Raw genomic sequence first — 21,014 nt, forward strand, 5'->3', positions numbered from 1 at the left:
AGCCATCAGGCAGTCTTCACACCTCCAACGCCCCCAACAATAGAGGCACTTTGGACACTAATTCCCCCACCTCTCCCCCCTCCATAGAGCCATCACCACCTTCAAACTGTTCACCTACAACACCCCCCTCCTCACCCCACACAAAAGAGGATTTCACACCACCTCCTCCCACCACAACTCTTCATATTCATGAAGCAGATGTGAGGAAGCAGTTTAAGAGTCTGAATGCTCGGAAAGCTCCCGGCCCAGACGGTGTGTCTCCTGCCACCCTCAGACACTGTGCAAACGAGCTGGCCCCAGTGTTTTCTGGCATCTTCAACTCCTCACTGCAGGCATGTCATGTGCCTGCCTGCTTCAAGTCCTCTACCATAATCCCTGTCCCCAAGAAACCTAGGATCACTGGACTAAATGACTACAGACCCGTGGCTCTGACATCTGTGGTCATGAAGTCTTTAGAGCGCCTAGTTCTCTCCCATCTCAGGACCCTCACGGCCCCCCTCCTGGACCCCCTGCAGTTTGCATATAGAGCCAACAGGTCTGTAGACGACGCCATCAACATGGCCCTACACTTCATCCTGCAGCATCTGGACTCCCCAGGAACCTACGCCAGGATCCTGTTTGTGGACTTCAGCTCTGCCTTCAACACCATCCTTCCAGACCATCTCCGAGACAAGCTTTCCCAGATGAATGTGCCTGATCCCATCTGCCGGTGGATCACTGACTTCCTGACGGACAGGAAGCAGCATGTGAGGCTGGGAAAGAATGTCTCGGACTCCCAGACCATCAGCACCGGCTCCCCTCAGGGCTGTGTTCTTTCTCCTCTGCTCTTCTCCCTGTACACCAACTGCTGCACCTCCACCCACCAGTCTGTCAAGCTAATCAAGTTTGCAGATGACACCACCGTTATTGGGCTCATCTCTGACGGGGATGAGTCTGCCTACAGGAGGGAGGTTGAACGTCTGGTGTCCTGGTGCAGCCACAACAACCTGGTGCTGAATGCCCAGAAGACAGTGGAGATTATTGTGGACTTCAGGAAGCACACAGCCCCACTCCCCCCCATCATCCTGACTGACACCCCCATCACCTCTGTGGACTCATTCCGCTTCCTGGGTACCACCATCACCCAGGACCTGAAGTGGGAGCCCACCATCACCTCCGTCATCAAGAAAGCCCAGCAGAGGATGTACTTCCTGAGGCAGCTGAAGAAATTCAACCTGCCAACACGGATGATGATGCAGTTCTACACTGCAATCATCGAGTCCATCCTCACCTCCTCCATCACCGTGTGGTACGCTGGAGCCACTATCAGGGACAAACAGAGACTGCAGCGTGTTGTGCGCTCTGCTGAGAAGGTGGTTGGCTGCAGACTCCCATCTCTGCAGGACCTGTACACCTCCAGGACATTGTGGCGTGCAGCTCGGATCTCAGCTGACCCTTCTCACCCTGGACACAGTCTGTTTGACCTGCTCCCCTCAGGCAGGAGGCTCCGGTCCATTCGCACCAGAACCTCTCGCCACAAGAACAGTTTCTTCCCTTCTGCTGTTGGACACATGAACAATAACCATATGACTGTACCCGCCACTAACACATGACCCTACGCTGTGTCACTGCATCATTCCATGTTTGGCACTGATCACCACCTGCACTCATGTATATATCTTCCTACGTAGCACTCTTAATTCTTATTCTCATGTATATATCTCATGTATAGCTCATGCACATATCTTTCTACGTAGCACTTTTAATTCTTATCCCTACTTTTATTTTTTCATGTCTATTTAAGTGCTATTTATGACACTATTTAAGTGCTATTTATGACACTATGTTTGCACTGAAGCACCGCAGCAATTTCCTAATGTTGTAAACCTGCTCAACATTTGGCAATAAACCCCTTTCTGATTCTGATTTGTTGCCATGTGAACAGATGTACCCAACAAAGTGTCAGGTAAGTGTAGTCACTGTAATCTCTGTATCTTACAGCTGTAAAACAGAAATGCCACCATGTCGCATTTGCCAACTTTGTTCTTTGTGATGAACAAAGACAAACATCAGATACACAAACTAACCACACCATTTTTTTTTTTTTTTTGGTTGGGTTTATTTTAAAAAATGGGTCAAATATACAGTTGATATATATTTAATATAATTTAGATGCTGAAAGGGATGCAAACACAATGACAGATTTTCAAAGGTGGTTTTCGTTGACTGTAGAAGGGATGATGGGTTAAACTGGAATGTTTACAGTGCTGAGTTAAAAAAACAAAACAAAACGGGATGAACAGTATTGAGAACACATGACATTCATCTACTGGACATTAAAAAAATAAAACATGGATTTGGGGGGGGTGAGTGGGGGCATTTCTGGAGTAGATGTTAAAGATTAAAAGACCCCTGAGGTACATGGGGATTTTCTCTTGCATTATCTCGATTCCTGCAAATATCAGCCATGAAGCAACAGAAATATGCGGTAGCCCTGTTTATTTTTTCTAACATAGCATGTTTTCCCAGGATCTTGGGCAGTCATTGGCTATTTTTTACTTCAATCTATGACCAGGTGAAAACACCGAAAGCCATCCATCCAAGCTTCTGATCGCTCCCTAGCTACAAACATGAAGGTGTGAAGCACGGGGCATCTCTCAGATATTGCACTACACAATCACACCCTGAGCTCTGGAGAGGAAAAACAACAACAACAACAACAATTAAAAAGGGGAAAAGCAACAGCAGCTTTCTGGCAAAAGGCACAGTCATTCTCCCTTAAAGGGAAATCAGCAAAGAGAGGGGACTGGTATATTTTTAAAAATAGTTACTGTTACCGTTGCTTTCGTTTAGCAGAAGAGAAACAGAGGTGTTGATGGAGAAGGTGATTTGTTTTGACTTTGAGCAACATAAAAGTTAGGAAGGCCAACCGTACTTTTGCCAAAAACATTCTTGTTTTTGTTCCCCTTGAAAGATGTCAGTCTTTATCATGATGATTACATTAAAGAGAACTACACAACCATTGTAACAAATATTCCTTTGGTAGACAAAGCTGACTTGTTATTAGAGGAGTAATGACGACGATCTCGCTCTGATCGTGACAAGGAGGGAGTCAAGTTGCATTTTTCTTTTTCTCTTATTTAAAAAAAAGGAAAGAAACCTCTCCAGCAAACTGCAATAATTAAGAGGACAGCGAGACAAACAGAATCATATCTAAACCATATATTAAGCACAGATTTACTGCAAGTAAACCTAAAATCATCTGCTAAAGTTAGTGTTAAAGCAAGGTTAGAAGACAGACAAGTCCTACAACACCATTCTCCAAGAAATCCTGCTGCTAGTGGCACTGAAGCTTCAATTATTAAAATAAAAATAAAGTAAAAATTACAGGAAACATGACATTTCATGTTTGGCGTGTGAAAAACGAGAACACCATAAAGTCTGGGGTAAAAATCAGCTGTTTAGATGCCCTTTGAAGAAACTCAATGTGGTGGAATGAGATTTTTTTTTTTAAGTCCACTCACAGCAATAAAATTTACACCTGAGTTGACACCTGGCATAGTCAGTGCACTTTCAACTGGTGGGATAAACCTTACAAAAGCTATGATGACAAACTCACAAGGCACCTTATGTTATCGATTAAATCCAGTTTAAGTGCACAAAAACATGAAGCTGGAGGACAGAGGAACAGCGTCCGATCACTGGTGTCTAACATCTCGTGACACTTTCAAAGCTTTGCTGATTGAAACCAAACTTCTTCTATGATATAAACATACAAATTCTATTACAAATAACATATAGTGTAAAAAAAAAGACATTAACTTCACAGCCATTCCTTGGTTTTTAGCTGCTGTGGTGAAGTCACACAGAAAATACGAAAAAAAAAAAATTAATGCTGTGAGTGTAAAAAATACAGATAAGAACATGACGCTCCTCCCCCAAATCAGGAAAGCACATGTTAATATTAACTGAGCCACCTCAGTTTTTCCGGAGCATTAAGGGTTTAATGCTGGATTAACAGCAAAACTGATTGGAAAAAGGTTGAGACTCCAGACAACGTGAAGGATAAATCAATCAGACTTGTGTTAAATGCCCGACTTTGACTCAATAACTACTTTGTTTTGGTCTGCACATAAAGTTCCCCCCCTGTTGTGCTCTTTGAAGTGAAGCCATTCAAGTTTATGTCTTTGTTTTTTTTGACATACAAGTGCAAAATTCACATTGGAGTGCCAAGTCTTATTTTGGTAAATCGTTTCATGCCACAAAATCAGTAAAATGCAGTGAAGGTATTGCTGAAAAAACATAAAGAGACCGCTTAAATCACACATTACTCTATGCAGAAAAACTAAGAAGACCCTTATTGTTTCCATAGTAATTAAGAAAGTAAGAAGCAAATTAAACACACTTAACTGATCGTCTGCAAGTGTGAGCACCTCCATAGCACCTTTAACATTTCTTAATGTTAAAGTCCATGACAGAACAAGTATGAATTGTTTGGAAGGAGACAACCTCTTCTCTCTAAAGGGAACATGTCAGCACACAGATTAGGTTTGCAAAGGAGCATCTGAGCAAACCACAAGACTTGTGGATCAAAAGATGCCACAGTCAGTGCCACATTTGATGAAAGCCAAACACAGCACGCCTGCACAAAGCTGTCACGCCAACGTTCAAGCATCGACTGAGTCGACCGGGAACTCCTTTCTATACCAAAGTATTCTAGAGCCAAATGTAAGGCCACTGTGTGAAGGCTAAAGCTTGACTGAAACTGGATCGTGCAACAGGTCGACGATCCCAACCACAGCAGCCTGAAATACTGCAGTGGGTCCTGAACAGAGCCCATATGGAAAAGAGATAGTAAAAACGTATATGATTTACTCATGAAAGTGGCCACTTTCTTATTTCTTTCATATATTGTTTTAGTAAGTATCATTATATCATTATCATTATATAATTTTTCAAGGGATCTTATATCTGTTTTCACTCTTGTATGCTTTTCATACAAGTTTCACACAAGACAGATACAACCTTTATAAGATTTATATATATCTTTTCCATATGGGAGGTGTGCACAATGAATGGCCACAAAAGAAGAGTGGGATAAAAACTGCTCCTCAACTGTGAGAGAAACTGATCCAGCAAACAATCACTCAGAGTTATTGCTGTTAAAGGTTGTTTTATGAGCTCTTAAATGCCTGCGACCTGTAAACCTGTGACAATGGAGGAAAACGTTTACACGTCACATCTTATAGCATATAAACCAGAGCAGAAGTACAATTTTCTGTCGTTCATTCAGTTGAAACTTCAAACTCTTAAAAAGTGCTTGTAATAATATCCACAGACCATCTAAACCCACCGTTCACGGCTGCAGGATGGCGACATATTAAAATTCTCTTGTTACTTTATCACTCCAGCTTCTCTGATTTTGTGGCAGAAATGATTTCTGTGGTGCTTTGTTGTTATATAAGTAATTATAATTATAAGTAATAATTTACTCTCTTGTAAAATAGTTTATTTTTAAAATACTTGACTATATTACAAGTAAATAATATCTTTTAAGGCATTCAGCAGCTGGATTGTAGCTGCAGCTGCTTTGGGTACAATTAAAGAGCCGGAACCTCGTCTGTCCTTTTTATTTAGTAAATCTGAAAGGGCAGATATTCCAGCTGACACTCAAAGTGACCCTGACCTACCCATAAGTTGAGTATAACTGCCTTAGGTGATCAAAATTCAACATAACACCACACACTTGCTTTATTCTCGCATAAACGGTCACATCCAGATGCACAACTCAAACTTAGATTTAGGGTAAAAATTAAAGAGCGGTGATGAAAATCTGATTCTGAATCCGTTCTTCTCTGTAAGTTTGAAGGAGTGGAAGCGGTGCTCAATCCATTTTTAGCAAAATGTAACAAAAGTTTCCCCTTTTTGACTGTAAAAAAAAATAAAAATCATTATTATTTTTCTACAAAAGTATCTGTGCATAGAAAAAATACACATTGCTTTCAAAGTGCACTGAAGATATACTTCAATACATAATAAAGCACAAGTGGGAGAATATCTAATGTAATAATGCTCTAAAATGAGCGCTCTTTGTCTGTGTACAAAAAAAGAAAGAAAGGTGAGAGTTTGCTCCACACTGGAAACTTTGTGTGGAGAGTAAATGTCTTTTAAATATTTTAAATTAACCAATTTTGCAGGGAGTGCCTTCCCATCAGTTCTGGTTAAGTGCCAAAGAAATGAAAACAAGTGCACCTCTATAAAAATGACCAGAATAGAAATATAGAAAACTATTTTCTGCCTGGGCTTTAGGTCAATAGTCATTTGACTCTCCCACTCTCACAGAGAACCTCAACATTAATAATCAGCACTGTTATAAAGCTCCGAAAATACATTCACTGTGGACAGTCTGGGTGGAGGATGTGAGGGTCTGACACTGGTAAACACACACACGCACAAAGTGAGTGTTTGTGTGTGTTTCCACATACACAGTGGTATGCATTCATCAGACAAAGACTTCTTCACTCAAGTTCATGAGTCTGCTGCAATCAGGTTATATACCTGTGGGAGGGGAGCGACAAGCAAACACAAGTGTGTTTGTGTGTGTCTGAGTGTGTCAGCTTCACAGGTGTCTGCTGTCGTTCAGAGGTGTTGCAGGTGTTTGACTCAGCGGGGTCAGAGCAACATGTACTGGTTGTCTATTGCCCGCTTGCGACCGCGGTCAGGTTCCAGCTCATAGTCTGAGTCCCGCTGAGGGATGATGGGAGCGTGGGTGCTGGGGTGGCGTAGCAGGTTCCTCCTTCCTACCGACTCGCTCCGACGGAGTGGAGGCGGGGCTGACAGCGTGGGCTCGGGGACCATGCCGGTGCGGGTAAAAGAATGGATTCCAGACTGGGAAAAGGAGCTGGAAGTGGAAAAGCTGGTGCTGGCCGTGGTGTTGGTGGAGCAGGAGGAAGGGGGCTGGCTGGAGCTGCGAGCCAGGCTGCAGTGAGCCAAGCTGGGCTCAGAGCTCCAGCGATGGAGGGAGAACGGGACGAGGAAAGCGCCTGAGAGCTGACCTGAGGGAAACAAGAGGAAATAAATCAGCAAACATGAGCTGTAGAAGTTGATTATATAAAAACTAAAAACCTCTTTATTCAGTCTGAATTTCAGATGTGCACTGATTCGCGGAGGTACTACAAACTGCAGTGGAGCACAACCACAAACTACTGGAGAAGCTGCTCCTTTAATTTGTATAAGTACGGGTGTACTGCCTTTAAACGTGTGTGCATCACACTACTAATTCAGCGATAACACCGTTGGTACACATTATTATTTGAATGAGGTCCAAATCCACGAGTCTCACCCTGTGAAGGCGGGGTGGAACCCGCCACTACGAAGCGGGACAGAGTGACAGCACCGGCGGCTCCACACTCCAGTGGGATAGGGAAGAGTCTGAAATGACTGAGCATGTCCATAACAGATGGGAAGCGCAGGTGCTGCACCCTGCACTGACCCCATTCTGTCAAAGAGAGGCGCAGGTGCTGCAGAGAGGAAAGAGGGAAAAAAGATGAGGAAACAGACGTTTCACGTTGGCTGAAGTGAATTCTTTTCCTAACCACAGTGCTCAGTGTGCACACTTGTTTATCTATGCTTGTGTAATGCTTCCTGTGTCTGCACAATTTTCACGTTTCCAGATGGAAAAAAACAAAACAACTTGGGTTTCAAAAGACAATCCTCAACTGCAACCACAACTGTACCCACATACTGATCCGTACCTTTGCTTTTCCCTGGTAGTTGAAGGTGAGGACGTAGTCGCCCCTGCGTGTCTCACTCTGTCGGACCAGAAACACCCCGTGTCCCTCTGGCCCGGAGCTCTGAACCAGGTGGGCCGCCTTGACGCGAGAGATGGGTCCGTGGAACCAGGGGTAGGAGAACAGGAAGTGATCTGTCTTCTGGATTACCTGCTCTGGCAGGGTGAAGGTGACAGGAGCTGTAGGGATGATCAAAGACGGCGAATGTGTTTGTTTCTGTCCGAATGTGCAAAACTGGCTGAAATAATCAATACTGTGTAAACTGTAATGGTTCCGTGTTCACTGTGAAACACTGGTTCTGTGTTCAGCCAACCTGCTTGTCTGTTTTTATCTTTGAGCTGCTGAAGAGAGCAAATAAGCTCTAAAAACACACCAGAAACCCAGTGACCACCCAGTTAAAGACAGAGGAGTGCTTATAGCAGACGAACAGGAGTATGTTGTTGTAGAGACTAAAAGCAGAGCTAAAGGAGAGCAAAACAGAAATAAACTAAATGTTTGCACTTCCTCTCGTGTAGTTACTTTATCTCTGGGTACCCACGTGTGAACGAACAGGATAAAACAAAACCTCAGAAATAAAAAAATAACAGTTTTGAACTGAAATACACAGCAACACTCTGATTATCAGAGGATGTGTCGCCGAGGTAACGTCCCCTCATCCCAGTACTCACGCTGACTCTGACTTTCTGGCTCTGAGCTCCCTCTGTGATTGGCTGGGGCAGAAGTGTCAGGCGGGGAAGGGAGGGGCTCCAGATCCACGCTGACTGACCTGAAAGACAAGAGCAGACTCAGATTATACACACACGAATGTTATTCTGTCTGTAGACTTTGCTTGGGATTATTTCACCACGCCTTAGTCACATTTAGGTTGGACCACAGTTCCAATAGCACGGATTCAGCCCTGGGTGTACATAACCACGGTGATGAAAAGCTGCTAAGACGCTTCATTGTTACTGCATAGATGTCTTTGTGAGAATTTAGTCTGGTCTTTGATTTATTTACTTGTCACAAAAGGGATTATTTGAACCCTCTTTGGTAGTCTTAGCCTTTAGACTTAGACTTAGTTCCTCCTACGCCGAGCGGCGCATCGGGCAGCTAGTGATCTCCATCGATGTCGGTCAGCAGCGACTGCTTCAGCTTCGTCCCAGGCAATGTCGACAGTTCTCAGATCGTCCATAAATGTTCGACGCCATGTGGTCTTTGGTCGGCCTTGCTTTCGCTTGCCAGTGCGTGGACGCCATGTCATGGCAATCTTAGCTGGGCGATGAGGGGGTAGGCGTAAAATATGTCCCGCAAAGCGAAAGCGCCTTTCTGCAACAACATCGGCTAATGGGCGGGTGCCTGCTCTTTGTAGGACCTCCTCATTTGTTATTCGGTCCCGGTAGGAAATTCTCAGGATTCGCCGCAAGCCACGTTGTTGAAGCACGTTCAGGTGTTGAATAATTGCACTTGTTGAGCGCCAGGTTTCACTAGCGTAAAGTGCAGTAGGGAAGACTATAGAGTTCAGTAGTCTGATCTTGACCCTTACATTCAGGGAGGTCGAGTTCCAAATAGGTTGGAGACGTCGCAGGACACCAACTGCCTTCCCTACTCTGGCGTCGACATCCCGATCAGAGACCCCGTCATTCGAGATGATGCTGCCAAGATATGTAAAATTCTCCACCTCTTCAGCACGTTGTTGGTTGATCATGACAGGAATGCGGGCACGTGCATAGCCAACTCGGAGTACCTTGGTTTTTTTGGCGCTGATTCTTAATCCAACTTTCGTTGCCTCCCTCTGCAGGGCCGCGGTCAACTTTTGGAGGTCTTCCTGAGTCGAGCCCAGCAGGGCGATGTCATCTGCGAAGTCCAAGTCAGTGAGATTACGCGCTTCGTGCCAGGGCACACCGATGTCAGCTTGGTCAACTGATCGTCGCATGATGAAGTCAATTACCAACAGGAAGAGGAAAGGGGATAGCACGCATCCTTGTCGGACGCCAGTATTGATCTTGAAGAAGGCTGTGCAGCCGTCATCCGTCCGGACGCAGCAACGGGAGTTGGAGTAGAGACAACGAAAGGCATCTATAAACTGCTGAGGGACTCCATAGTGGCGTAGGATAGCCCATAGAGTCGGCCGGTGGACGCTGTCAAAAGCCTTCTCGAAGTCAATGAAATTAATAGAAATCTTCTTTTGGTATTCCAATGTTTGTTCAATGATCATGCGGAGGGTGAAGATTTGCTCGACGCATGACCGGCCACTCCGAAACCCAGCCTGCTCTTCTCGCAATCGTTCGTTCACAGCGTGTCGTAGCCGATTCAAAAGAGCGAGGCAAAACACTTTCCCGGGTACCGACAGCAACGTGATGCCCCGCCAGTTGTTACAGTCACCCAAATCACCTTTTTTTGGAAGTTTGATAATGGTGCCTTTTGTCCAATCATCGGGTACATGTGATGTTGACCAGCAGGCGTTTAGGAGTCTTGTAAGGGCGGCTTCAAGATGGGGTCCACCATTCTTCAGCATTTCGGCGAGGATTTCGTCCAGGCCTGCGGCCTTTCCACTCTTGAGGAGTCGGATCGCTGTCTTGACTTCAGTGATGCTGATTTGTCCGATATCGACAGGAAGAAGATCCATGGAAGGTGCCAGGTCTTCGGCCTCGAACCGTTGGGGTGGCTCAGGTTGGTTCAGAGTATCGCGGAAGTGTTCGACCCATCGTTGTTCTTGTTCAGCTGCAGTAAGGAGGACACGTCCATTTTTGTCTCGGATTGGAACACCGCGGCCACCACGAGCCCCAGTTAGATCTCGTACAATGCGATATAAGGTTCGGGTGTCGTTCCGATCGGCTGCTTCTTGGGCTTCGATGCCTTTAGCTTCGATCCATTCACGCCTGTCACGCCGGCAGCTGCGTTTGACCTGTCGGGCAAGGTCTTGGTAGGTGGCCATGGCCCTCTCACGCTGGTCTGCAGAAGCATGTGGGTCAAAGGCCACCTGGTCCCGAACTGACTTTGCCAAGCGACGTTGATCTATAAGTTCCCATGAACGGTCGGAGATCCAGCGCTCCTTAAAGCCGCCCCGTCGGCGACCAATCTTCGATTCTGCTGCACCGACCACAGCCTCTTTTAGCTCATCCCAGGGTGTATCTGGATTTTTGTTGTTATTTCCTTCCGCAGCAAGGAGCTGGAAGCGGTTTCTCAATTCGAGTTGAAATTCTGCTGCCGTATTTGCATCTTTTAGGCGTTGAATGTTAAAAGGACTTGGCCGCTGCAGTCGTGGTTGGAGGCGCTTCAGGTGAAGTTTACATTTGGCAATTAGCAGGCAGTGATCCGAGTCAATGTCGGCTCCACGCCACACTCTAACATCGCTAATGGTGGATGCCCAGCGGGATGATATGCAGATGTAGTCGATCTCGCTTGTATATCTGCCACCGGGGGCCTTCCACGTCGCCTTGTGTATCCGCTTGTGGCCGAAGAAGGTGTTCTTGATGGTCAGCAGGTTTGCCGCACAGAACGAGATCAGCCGCCTACCGTTTTCATTTGTCATTGCTGCGATTCCAAACGGGCCGATAGTCGATTCCAGGCCATCCCGGTTACTGCTTATTTGCGCGTTGAAATCTCCGCCCACGATCAGCAAATCATGACGCGGGGAGTTGTCAATGGCATCCTGGAGCATCGCATAGAACCCATCCTTGTCAGTATCGTCAGCCTCTTCTGTTGGAGCATATACTTGAAGAATTGTGACTTTCACATGCCTAGCTTGGAAACGAGCTAAGGTTAGGCGGTCTGAAATGGGCTTCCAGGCCAGCAATGATGTTGTTGCACGTCGCGAGAGGATGAAGCCCACGCCACGTGCATGGTCTTGGGCATGGCCAGAGTAGAGCACCATCTTTCCATCACTAACCATCTTCCCACTTCCTGCCCATCGCATTTCTGAGATGCCCAAGATGTCCATACGGTACGAGTCAAATTCATATAGAAGCTGGGCCAATAGTCTCTGCCATTGCCAGTCCCAAGCCCGGATGAGAAAGGAGGAGGGTTGGGCATGGGGCTAGCAACCCCACCCTGTAAAAACTCCAATTGCTACGGAAACAGCAAGTGAATCTCAGTATCGACTGAATCAGGGCGAAGATGATGATCGGCAACCCTTAATGACGACAGTGGAGAAAAGCCCTCGGGTCGTCCACTGCCCGATGCGTCGACCAATTTTCGACCCAAAAGAAGAGTCTTAGCCTTTACTTGCTAGCTATTAAAAATAGCTAATTTAATACTATACTTCTATAATATTACTCTATATTTGTGACTGAGATGCAAATTGTTTTGCAAATTGTCATTTGTTTTTTGAGATTTCTCTTGTAACCAAACAGCTGTTTGTCATAATGGATGCGATATAATCACATATTGCTATGGAAAAATGTGTATTCCCCGACTGGTTGGCAGTGTTTCCTGGAGGTTTCTGGCTCTAGTGTCTGCTTTGGCTGCTGGCGGATTGCCGTGGCTGTCTGTAGCTTTTCATGTTTGCCCGCAAAAATTCACTAAGTACTAAGTCAGCTGTAGTAGAACTTGAAAAAGTGCAATGCATAACAAAAATGAGAAGGTTCTCCTTCAAAGTAAAAGTTGTGCAATCAGCACTGGAGCCACCAAAAGGTGCAGCTCTTAATTTGAAGGTGAACCTGCAACAGCAACTCGCAACTGGTTGGGAAATACTCATTTTTCCCTAACAAGCAGTGGTTGGCAGATGTTCATAGATCGATCTCTAGGAGTGTGTGACTGCGACCTTATTCACTTGACCTGCATCGTCATCAAACCTCAATATGTAAGCTGCGGTCTCCCCATTTCACTGGTGGGGCTTTTATAAAGTGAAGCGCTACATTGAAAGCCCTTCAGGACTTTGCAGCTGTGGACTTGAACGTAACACTGAGTTGCGAGCTTAGACACTGTGTCAGCTTCAAACTAATCTACAACATATCAAAAATGTCACTGGCGTGGCTCCATGTTGTTAGAATGGACCCCCAGAACGACTTCAATGCAGTTTGCATATCACAGCTCAACAGCCAAGATGACATAATCTAAAAACTGTAAGCTGTCTGCAGCTTTAATGTTTAACACTCCGAATCAGCAGATGTATTTGAGTACGCGTCAAGACATAGTGTACTACACAAACTGGTTAAAGAGTTGCACAATATCAGGCAACCAACTTCTACATTTGCAACTACTGTTGAATTTCTGGGACATTATGCAAACAGTTAGACGCACAGTATAAAAACTGAAAGTTGAGCTTTTTACAAAATAAAATAATGAAAAAGTGGGGCCTAATATTTTTGACAGAAGGCCAAACATTGCCTACAGACTTCTATCTGCTTACCAGCAGGCTAGGAAATGCATTACACTACTGAGGGTCCTCACAAGGATGTGCTGGTGAGGTGAGTCTGCAGGCTGAAGGCAAACAAAGCCACAGACGGGAAGTGAGTCCAGTTGAGATCTGAACTTACATTTCTTCTGTTTCACTGCTCGCTCTCTCTCTCATACACGCACACACAAGTGGTATATCTGGGCCGCTTGTGTGTGCCGCTTCCCGACAGATGAGAACGGGAAGGTTAAAGAAGGAAGTTGGAGTAAAATCCTGCTTAAATGCTGACTTGAGTTTGCAGAGCAATGAATAACAGGAAGACTTTACTTCTCACTGTGTATGTGTGTGTGTCCATTCTTGTTCTTCTATCTTTGTGACAATCATTTTTTCCCTGAGTATGGACATCATTTCACACAGTCAGCAAATCTTCAAGGAATAAAATTTAGCCCTCAGCACACTTAAAGCACGCTACACCTACCACATCTGAAGAAAAATGCGAGTTTATTTCCCTCACACTGCTTCCCTGATGTCTCACCAAGTGTTGTGTGCCTTTTGAGGTCCTCTGTAGTCTCTGCATGATGAATCGCACAAATAAAACCACGGACTTTTGGACAACAAGCCTTTTCCACAGTAGACATTGTGAGTTGTACTGATAGGAAAAGTATGGATGCTGTTAAAAGGATTAAGAATGACTCTGCTTCACATAAGAAACAATGCTTTGTTAGATTTGGTATCTGGACCGTGAAAGTAAAGCTCAAGTGTAATTGTAAAAATTAATATTTACATTTGAGGCGTGTCTGAACAGCACTGCAGAGTCACGATGATCCAAGTGTTGCTTGGTGAAGTTACAAACACTAAACCAGCTTTTAGATGATATTAGTGAGAATTTAGACAAAAACAAGCTGTTTTCAAAGGTCCAGATAATGCATTCAAAGGATTATCAGATGCAAAGTATTACACACTTGATTTTACAACACTGGACTGTTATTTCTGTACGTCCTTTATTTTATTTTTAACGCAACACTGCAGCAAAAGTTGATCCAGAATCATATGATTGTTTCTGAACAGCCCTTCTTTCATCTGAACATCTTCCAGCTCCAACGCATTTGTGGGCTGCTTCCATTCAATTAATGCAACATGCAGGCCAGCTGCGGCTCTAAACAAAGCCTTGAAGAATCTAACATGTACTTACTTTAAGACATTTATTCAAATTTAACGGCAGTTCTTTTTCTAAGTTCATTGTTTGTTTGTTTTTAGAGTGTGTGCACTTCCAGATATCTGCAGAAACGAGAAATGCCCCGAGATTCTCAGACCTCCCCCACACTTCCTTTCAGAGAAACGCACACTGACACACACAAATAGACAGAGATTGTCTTTATAACAAGAAACAGAAAACCTGTGTACCACTAAGTTTTATTCCAGGATTGGGTATTCCTGTGAGTACAGTTTGCACTGATTACTGCTTAACAGAAGTAGCTTCAACAGTGCGGTCTGCATCTCCTTTTAGAAGATGACTGATAATTCTGTCTTCTTGCATGACTTCTACTCTTCTTACTTTTCCCATTTCTTTAAAATTCAAAGAGATTTCTTCATTCTTTCCGTGCAAAGTAGAGAATTGATAGGAAATGAAGCACCACATGAAAGATCTTAATAACAGGGCCTTCAGGGCTCTTAAAGCCGTCTCCTACTTTAACCTTTGAAAAGCTACATTTACTGCTACACGTTCCCTCTAAACATCATACGTTACCTCTCAAAGGTGTGCAGCGAGCACTAAGTTGACTAATGGTGCTGTTGACTGATCAGTTAGGAGGAATACTTCAAATGCAGTAAAGTTGAAACCAGCACAAAGCTGTACGGACAAACCAGAGCGAATACAAACTGTGCAGTTCAAGAAAAGATAAATACGCTCGAGGCCGCACACACACACACCTGTTTGTCTACATATGCACATACATCAACATTTATTCTCACTTCCTTTTGCAAACACATACCTCAGGACAAGTAAACATCCAACACACCCACAAACACTAAAAACAGCCAAGTGTTAAATATTTCCTCTCGCGATGTGAATTTCTGGGCTGACGCTCGTGTTTAAAATAACAATTTGGCAGGTAAGATTTTTTGACTTTTTAAAAATATCATTTTAAAAATGCTACCTAACACTACCAATGTACTGATATCAGTCAACAAAGCTGAGATTGGCCAAAGCTGGCACGTCAGTGTGTCTCCACTTTCCACTCAGAAGTGAAAGTACAGCAAGGAAGTACCCACAGCAAGCTGAGAATAAAAATGCTCGTTCTGCACTATATAACTAATGTGATTGATAAATGTAATCTTCTACACTTTAAACCATAAACAAAGTTTTCTCTAGGTTACCAGGGGGTTGCAGACCTGTCGCTACTCCTCTGTGACGTTACAGAGCTTGACTGAATATACTTTGAGTCTCTTGTGTGATATTTAGTTTTTGATTCGATCTTCAGTCAATTTACACTCATAAAAACAAAGAACGGGTAAAGAAATGAGACACGTGTAAGGCAGATCACACAAACATCTGTCCTTGTTTTGTGTTTACACATCTCTCACCTGCTGCTGATGCACTCTTTTAGCTCTGTGGTCCAGGAGCTGACCTGCTGCTCGTTGTCCGTCTCAAATATCAGGCTACCTCGATTAACCTGCAGAGATAAAGATGCTTAAAAAAAAACAGGCTACACAAAATGGACATGATGCAAATGCATAAAATGCCCTGAACCTCTGCACTTACTTAGAGCTTTTTCGTTTATTTTCACTACAACAGAATTAATAGTGTAACAGGAAGGAAAGCACAGGGCAATAAAACACTGCATACTAATGTAACCACCGCAATTTAATAAGTACAAAGAAGAAAAAAAACCCTCATAACAAAATGTTCTGTTAAATTTCAAAAGGTTTACTGTTAAAAAGGCAAATAGCTCGAGGGAAGGTGTGCTTACTGTGCTCCAATTAAAAACAAAGAAAAGCTGCCTGCACCTGCTACAGGAAAGCATTTCCTTGGTAAGGAGAGATACTATCAATATCAAGAGCCTCTGGGTGAAGCAGAACTTTTGAAATAAAAAACAAAGGCATGAGAGCTTTTTGTTAAATTTACTAAAAAAGAAGACAACAGTGAAAGTTAACACTTTTCACCACTGATGTGCAAAACCGCTATCAAATACTCGCTCCTGTGGCTGTGAAAACTTTGTAGTTTGCTTCTTCGCTGTGAACAAAGGCTGTAATCCTCTGCTGTGCACGAATGTGCTCGATAAACAAACAAAATGCCATTCAAATATCGCTGCAGATAAAATAAAAAAAAACGGCTGGAGTGCAGCAACACCGCTGTCTGTTTGAGTGGGTTTATGTTTGATGGAGAGCTGAGCAGCTGGTGGGTAAAAAAAAGAGACTTTATGGTGGAATATCGTTTCACTTCAAACCAGCAACGTCTACTTTGTCAGTCCACTTTGTGAGTTTTGAAATGACAGTGTTTATCCTGTTCTGGCTGAACGGTGAAGATCTAAGCAATGTGGATATAAACAACTCAGCGGTCAGAGTCCCAAACTACAGCTTCTCTTAGGAAGCATCATTTTTCCATTTAGCTGTAATCGTGTACAAACCTTTAGAACAAACGTGTTAAAGTTGTCAGGCATCTCCAGCCGGTTGCAACGCCGGACCTCTTGGATATCTGAGCAGTGAGTCGTCAGCTTGGGACTGGAGGCCTGAAACACACAGTGAGTACATAATTAGCGTCTGATACATGAGAGTAATTCCTCTGATGAACACATAAAAGGGAAAGAAACGGAGAAAAAAAAAAGGGTTTCACAATTGTATGCACGCCGTCAACCTTCCTCATAAGCTGGCCTGATAATCTTTAACACATTTTTAAATGGGCTTGTGCAAGTATCAAAAGTGCAAAATGAGTCATCAGATATGAGCATGTGCCAAATTCTTTGAAAGAAACAGGTCAGGGTTGCTGCAGGTAGTGTACGAGGAAGCCTGGTTTTTCAAAGAAAATCCTTTTACCTCCATTGTTTTTGCATAGCAGATGATGTGTCGGTGACATACATCACATTTCAACACTCAAGTATTATAAGAAAAACACAATCAGCCCATCGTCTTTTAAACAAAATGGAAACATTTTTTCCACGCAAACGTCTTCTTTAACTTAGCTTAAAGCGTGCAGTGGTCAAACTTTCATGGTCTGTGTAGATTTGTTACTCATTTGGTTTTCCTTTTCTGAGAAGTAGAGACTGTTCCAAACAGGAAATTGCCCCCCAAAAAAGGATGTCATGCAACACTGTGTACTACTCAGCTCAATCTGGCTGTCATGGGTAACATTTAAGAAGGCTGCCAAGTAAGGACTCGTTTGTGCACTGGGGCCTTTTTCTATTTTGATTAGAGGCAGTTTGCACTTGTGCGATCACCTCTGTAGATTTATTTTAATGTTGACCAATTAGGCTAAAAATACCACGGGACACAAACGAGCGTGACGCAAGCTCCCGCAGCGGGGCTTGAAGGCTGGCTGTGTTTGAAGAAACCTAAATGAGATATGAGGGGCTTTCTGGTGGCTGTTTGACCCGAGGCCCTCAGCATGAACTTATGACACTGCGAGTTTATTAACCACCAACAAAACCAGAAAGGATCCAGGCTTCAATATACTAAAATTGTAACTTATTTTATGTATTTTATGACTACTGTTCCTTTTATTAATTGTGTTTTTTGTAAGGTGACCTTGGGTTTCTGAAAGGCGCCCTCAAATAAAATGTATTATTATTATTATTATTAAAAAATACACATATTTTAAACTTCTCAAAATCCCCTCCCAGTCAGGTGAACCTGAAGCCAGCTGGACAAAAGGATGATGATGCGAAAGGATCTTGAAAGCAAAAATACTCCATCCCAGGCTGCTTTCATATGACTCCACACAGCTGTTGCTGACTTGTGACATACTTTACCTGGAGCAGTTTGCACTGGACCTCGCTTTAGTTTTTATTTTTTAAAACAATCCACGAAGACACATTTTTGGGGGAAAAAATTTATTTTTAAAGAATGCTGAACAGATACACACACAAAAAATCCACTAAAACAGCTCTGAAGAGCCTCCGAACCCCTACATCCAAACGAGTGGTAACAGAGCCAACGGCATAAACAAACACACATGCATGGACGAATGACTCAGTCAGCCATGTGTAAAGTGCCCGCGGCATGTCTGGGACAGAAGTCACTGCTGAAACGAAGGCTGAGTGACAACTGAGAGAAACACATGTAGACAAGAACATCAGCAGCTACTATGAAAAGTTTAAAAACTACAGCGTGTCAGCTGCATACAGTATTTTCATGTTTGACAACTGGAAATGTCAAATCCTGTCAAACCTTGACATTTAGTAGTCAGGCGTCATGAAGAAGAACACGGCTCTCATCACTAGTTTCTGTTACTGCATGTGTGCGAGTGCAAACTTGGTCATACAGAACAGAATATGAGAAAAGCAAAGTTCTGGATTGAACTTCTGATTATTTTCACAATAATCCAAAATTGGAGATAAAGAGCAAAATTTAAGAGTGAACGTAATCACAAGCTATAGTGACAACTCGTGACTCTTTACCTTATCGATTTATCTGACAATTATTAAAAAGTGTGGCCCGCAAACTCCCCTCAGTCCAAGCTAACATCTGTCACACCCAGCTGTGTTTGACAAACGTTTCAAAACGCAAATCCTAAATTGTTGAATCTGTCTCATGTAAGGGACAAGATTTCTGCAACGATCCAAGTTATATTTCTGTGTGGAGTTTGCATGTTCTCCTTCGGCCTTCGGCTCAGAAGACATACATGTTGGCTTTACTGATGATTCCAAATTTTTCAGGTATGAGAACTAGATAAGGTGTGTGAAGTGTACAAAAGAAAGCACTGAATGGCTAAATGTGGCTTGCAGGTGCTTTGAGTGGTAAATACTGCTATATAAATGCCAGTGCATTTAAATACTAAGCAAACATATTTAAGGGAGCATTGGTTGCATGAAGGTAAATAGTGCACACGCAGAAATGTAATCTCAAAAGCACTGACATCAATTTATCTTTATCAAATTAATCTGTGTTCATAGCCAATGCGAGAAGTTAGCCTGTGGGTTTCCAGACTGCATGACTGTCTGCATCTGTGCATTAAATTCAGCTTTTTGTCTTAACGTTTTGACCAGAAATGGTGATTTGTATCTGCTTGTTTTCTTTGTCAGCCATGCTGTCGAACTGCAAGACGAAGTGGATCTCCGAAGTGCAGCAGTTAGTGCTGCAAGTGCCTTAATAAATGCGTCACAACTAAGTGAACTCCGGTGTAGTCCATGCTGTGAAGCATTTCTTCACATGATCTGTTCAGTTCCTGTGAAAAGCACATCATCAGCCAGACGAAGAGCATCAAATTGCCCGCGAAGTGAAACTGTGTAATTAAACAGACTTGCACAATAATGGAAGCTAACTAAATCAGCACCGTGAGAGAGCAGAAGCAGCGAAAGGAAACAGACAAGACAGTAAAAGACACGGCATCGGGTGGGTGGGTAAGAGGGAGGAACGGAGGGCAAAAGAAAGTGCAGGGAGGACAAATTCCACTGCTTTGTGCACCGCATGAGTTTGAGCGCATGTGACAGTGCATGAGCCCGAGGAATGCATATGTTAATCTTTTGCACACGCATAAAACAACACAGGAGCGCAATCATCAAAAGAATAGTTACCTTTCTCCCTCACAACCCTTAATGCTATGAGTTTCAACCACAGTGTCTAATATTATCACTAAAAAGCACAATGACGCAGACAGGTCAAGGATGTGACTCATTTAGAGAACCTGAGTCAGTGCAAGAGGAACCGATTAAAGGGAGCTCGCACCAAATTGCTGCCGCAGCTGTATTTCAGTCGAGTATGTTCACAGAAATTTACATCAGCGTTACAAGTTTCAGGCTTTCTAATAATTTCCCCTGTAGAAAGATTGAGATAAAGCCAGAAAGATGACATAAATATACAGTCTAAGAGAAAAACAACAATGCAAAAAAATGGTGTTTTTTTTACAAGATTCGTATGAAAATAATCATGTTGTCTGATAACAAATTGGAAGCTGAGTTTGAAAGCTAATATTAATCAAAGTTTAAAAAATGGATTATTAATTTAGAAATAAGAAGTGACAAAACTGTGCACTGAATAATCCTGCTTTTCTTTGGCCACTTGGGGGCAGTGAACACAAGTTTTAAACATCACCTTATAGGTCAGTTGCTACCAACACATCTGGCAGCCACAGAGCCAACATCATGGCTCATTTCAAGTCTTGCTGAATTCAATATTCACTCTGTCTTAGCTCTGCTTTTGGTCTCTACCAACTCCCGAGGGAAATATCTGCTAAATACTTCAGTGTGGATCGGTGAGTCGCTGACTGTCTCGGTGCTGAGCACTGAGCAGGGGGATTTGTAGAGCTCACCTCGATAATGAACCACAACAGTAAAGCTTGAGCCTGGGCAGCCAAGCAATGAGGTGAAACTTACTGTAAAGCTCAGAGGATTCAGGTGATGATTATCTGGGAGTGCGTACCTACATGTGACCCCTCCGATACCCCTTCTTTGATCTATCTGAAATCTGATCTATGTGCCACATTTCTGTTTGTTTTTCTGTTTGACTCAACCTCAGCCTCTTTTACGCCACCTCATGCATCGTGCCAAAGCAGGGATGCGTGATAAATCGGTGGCTCGAATATCATCAGCTCATCAAAGGAAGAATAAAATATCTCTTTATCATTTTGTCAGCTTCTTTCTACTTAAAATGATCTAAAGAGATTATATTTGAGCTTTGCACTAGAGTCTGAGCATCTGCAGCCCCAAAAAAGAAGAAGAGAGACATTTGTACGTTGTTGTTGTTTTTTTATCATTTAACACGGCATGCAGTTAATC

General features: G+C 43.4%; 1 protein-coding gene across 3 annotated transcripts in view; it reads right to left on the reverse strand.

Moving 5' to 3' along the window:
- Positions 1 to 2,098: 2,098 nt before the first annotated feature.
- The window catches only part of sh2b3 (SH2B adaptor protein 3), a 72,391-nt gene continuing 53,475 nt past the window's right edge, over positions 2,099 to 21,014 (reverse strand). For all 3 annotated transcript variants that reach the window (XM_085367409.1, XM_085367411.1, XM_085367410.1), the window contains exons 3-8: positions 16,713 to 16,814; positions 15,670 to 15,758; positions 8,438 to 8,535; positions 7,734 to 7,948; positions 7,322 to 7,499; positions 2,099 to 7,034 (exon numbers count right to left, since the gene is read on the reverse strand). In XM_085367409.1, coding sequence (XP_085223535.1) covers positions 6,652 to 7,034; positions 7,322 to 7,499; positions 7,734 to 7,948; positions 8,438 to 8,535; positions 15,670 to 15,758; positions 16,713 to 16,814 — 1,065 coding nt within the window. In that variant the 3' untranslated portion in view covers positions 2,099 to 6,651. The remainder of the gene's footprint in view (positions 7,035 to 7,321; positions 7,500 to 7,733; positions 7,949 to 8,437; positions 8,536 to 15,669; positions 15,759 to 16,712; positions 16,815 to 21,014) is intronic.

This window comes from Diplotaxodon limnothrissa, linkage group LG12, assembly GCF_057381915.1.
Source record: "Diplotaxodon limnothrissa isolate DT_005_m linkage group LG12, D_limnothrissa_male_GT1.1, whole genome shotgun sequence".
NCBI lineage: Eukaryota > Metazoa > Chordata > Actinopteri > Cichliformes > Cichlidae > Diplotaxodon > Diplotaxodon limnothrissa.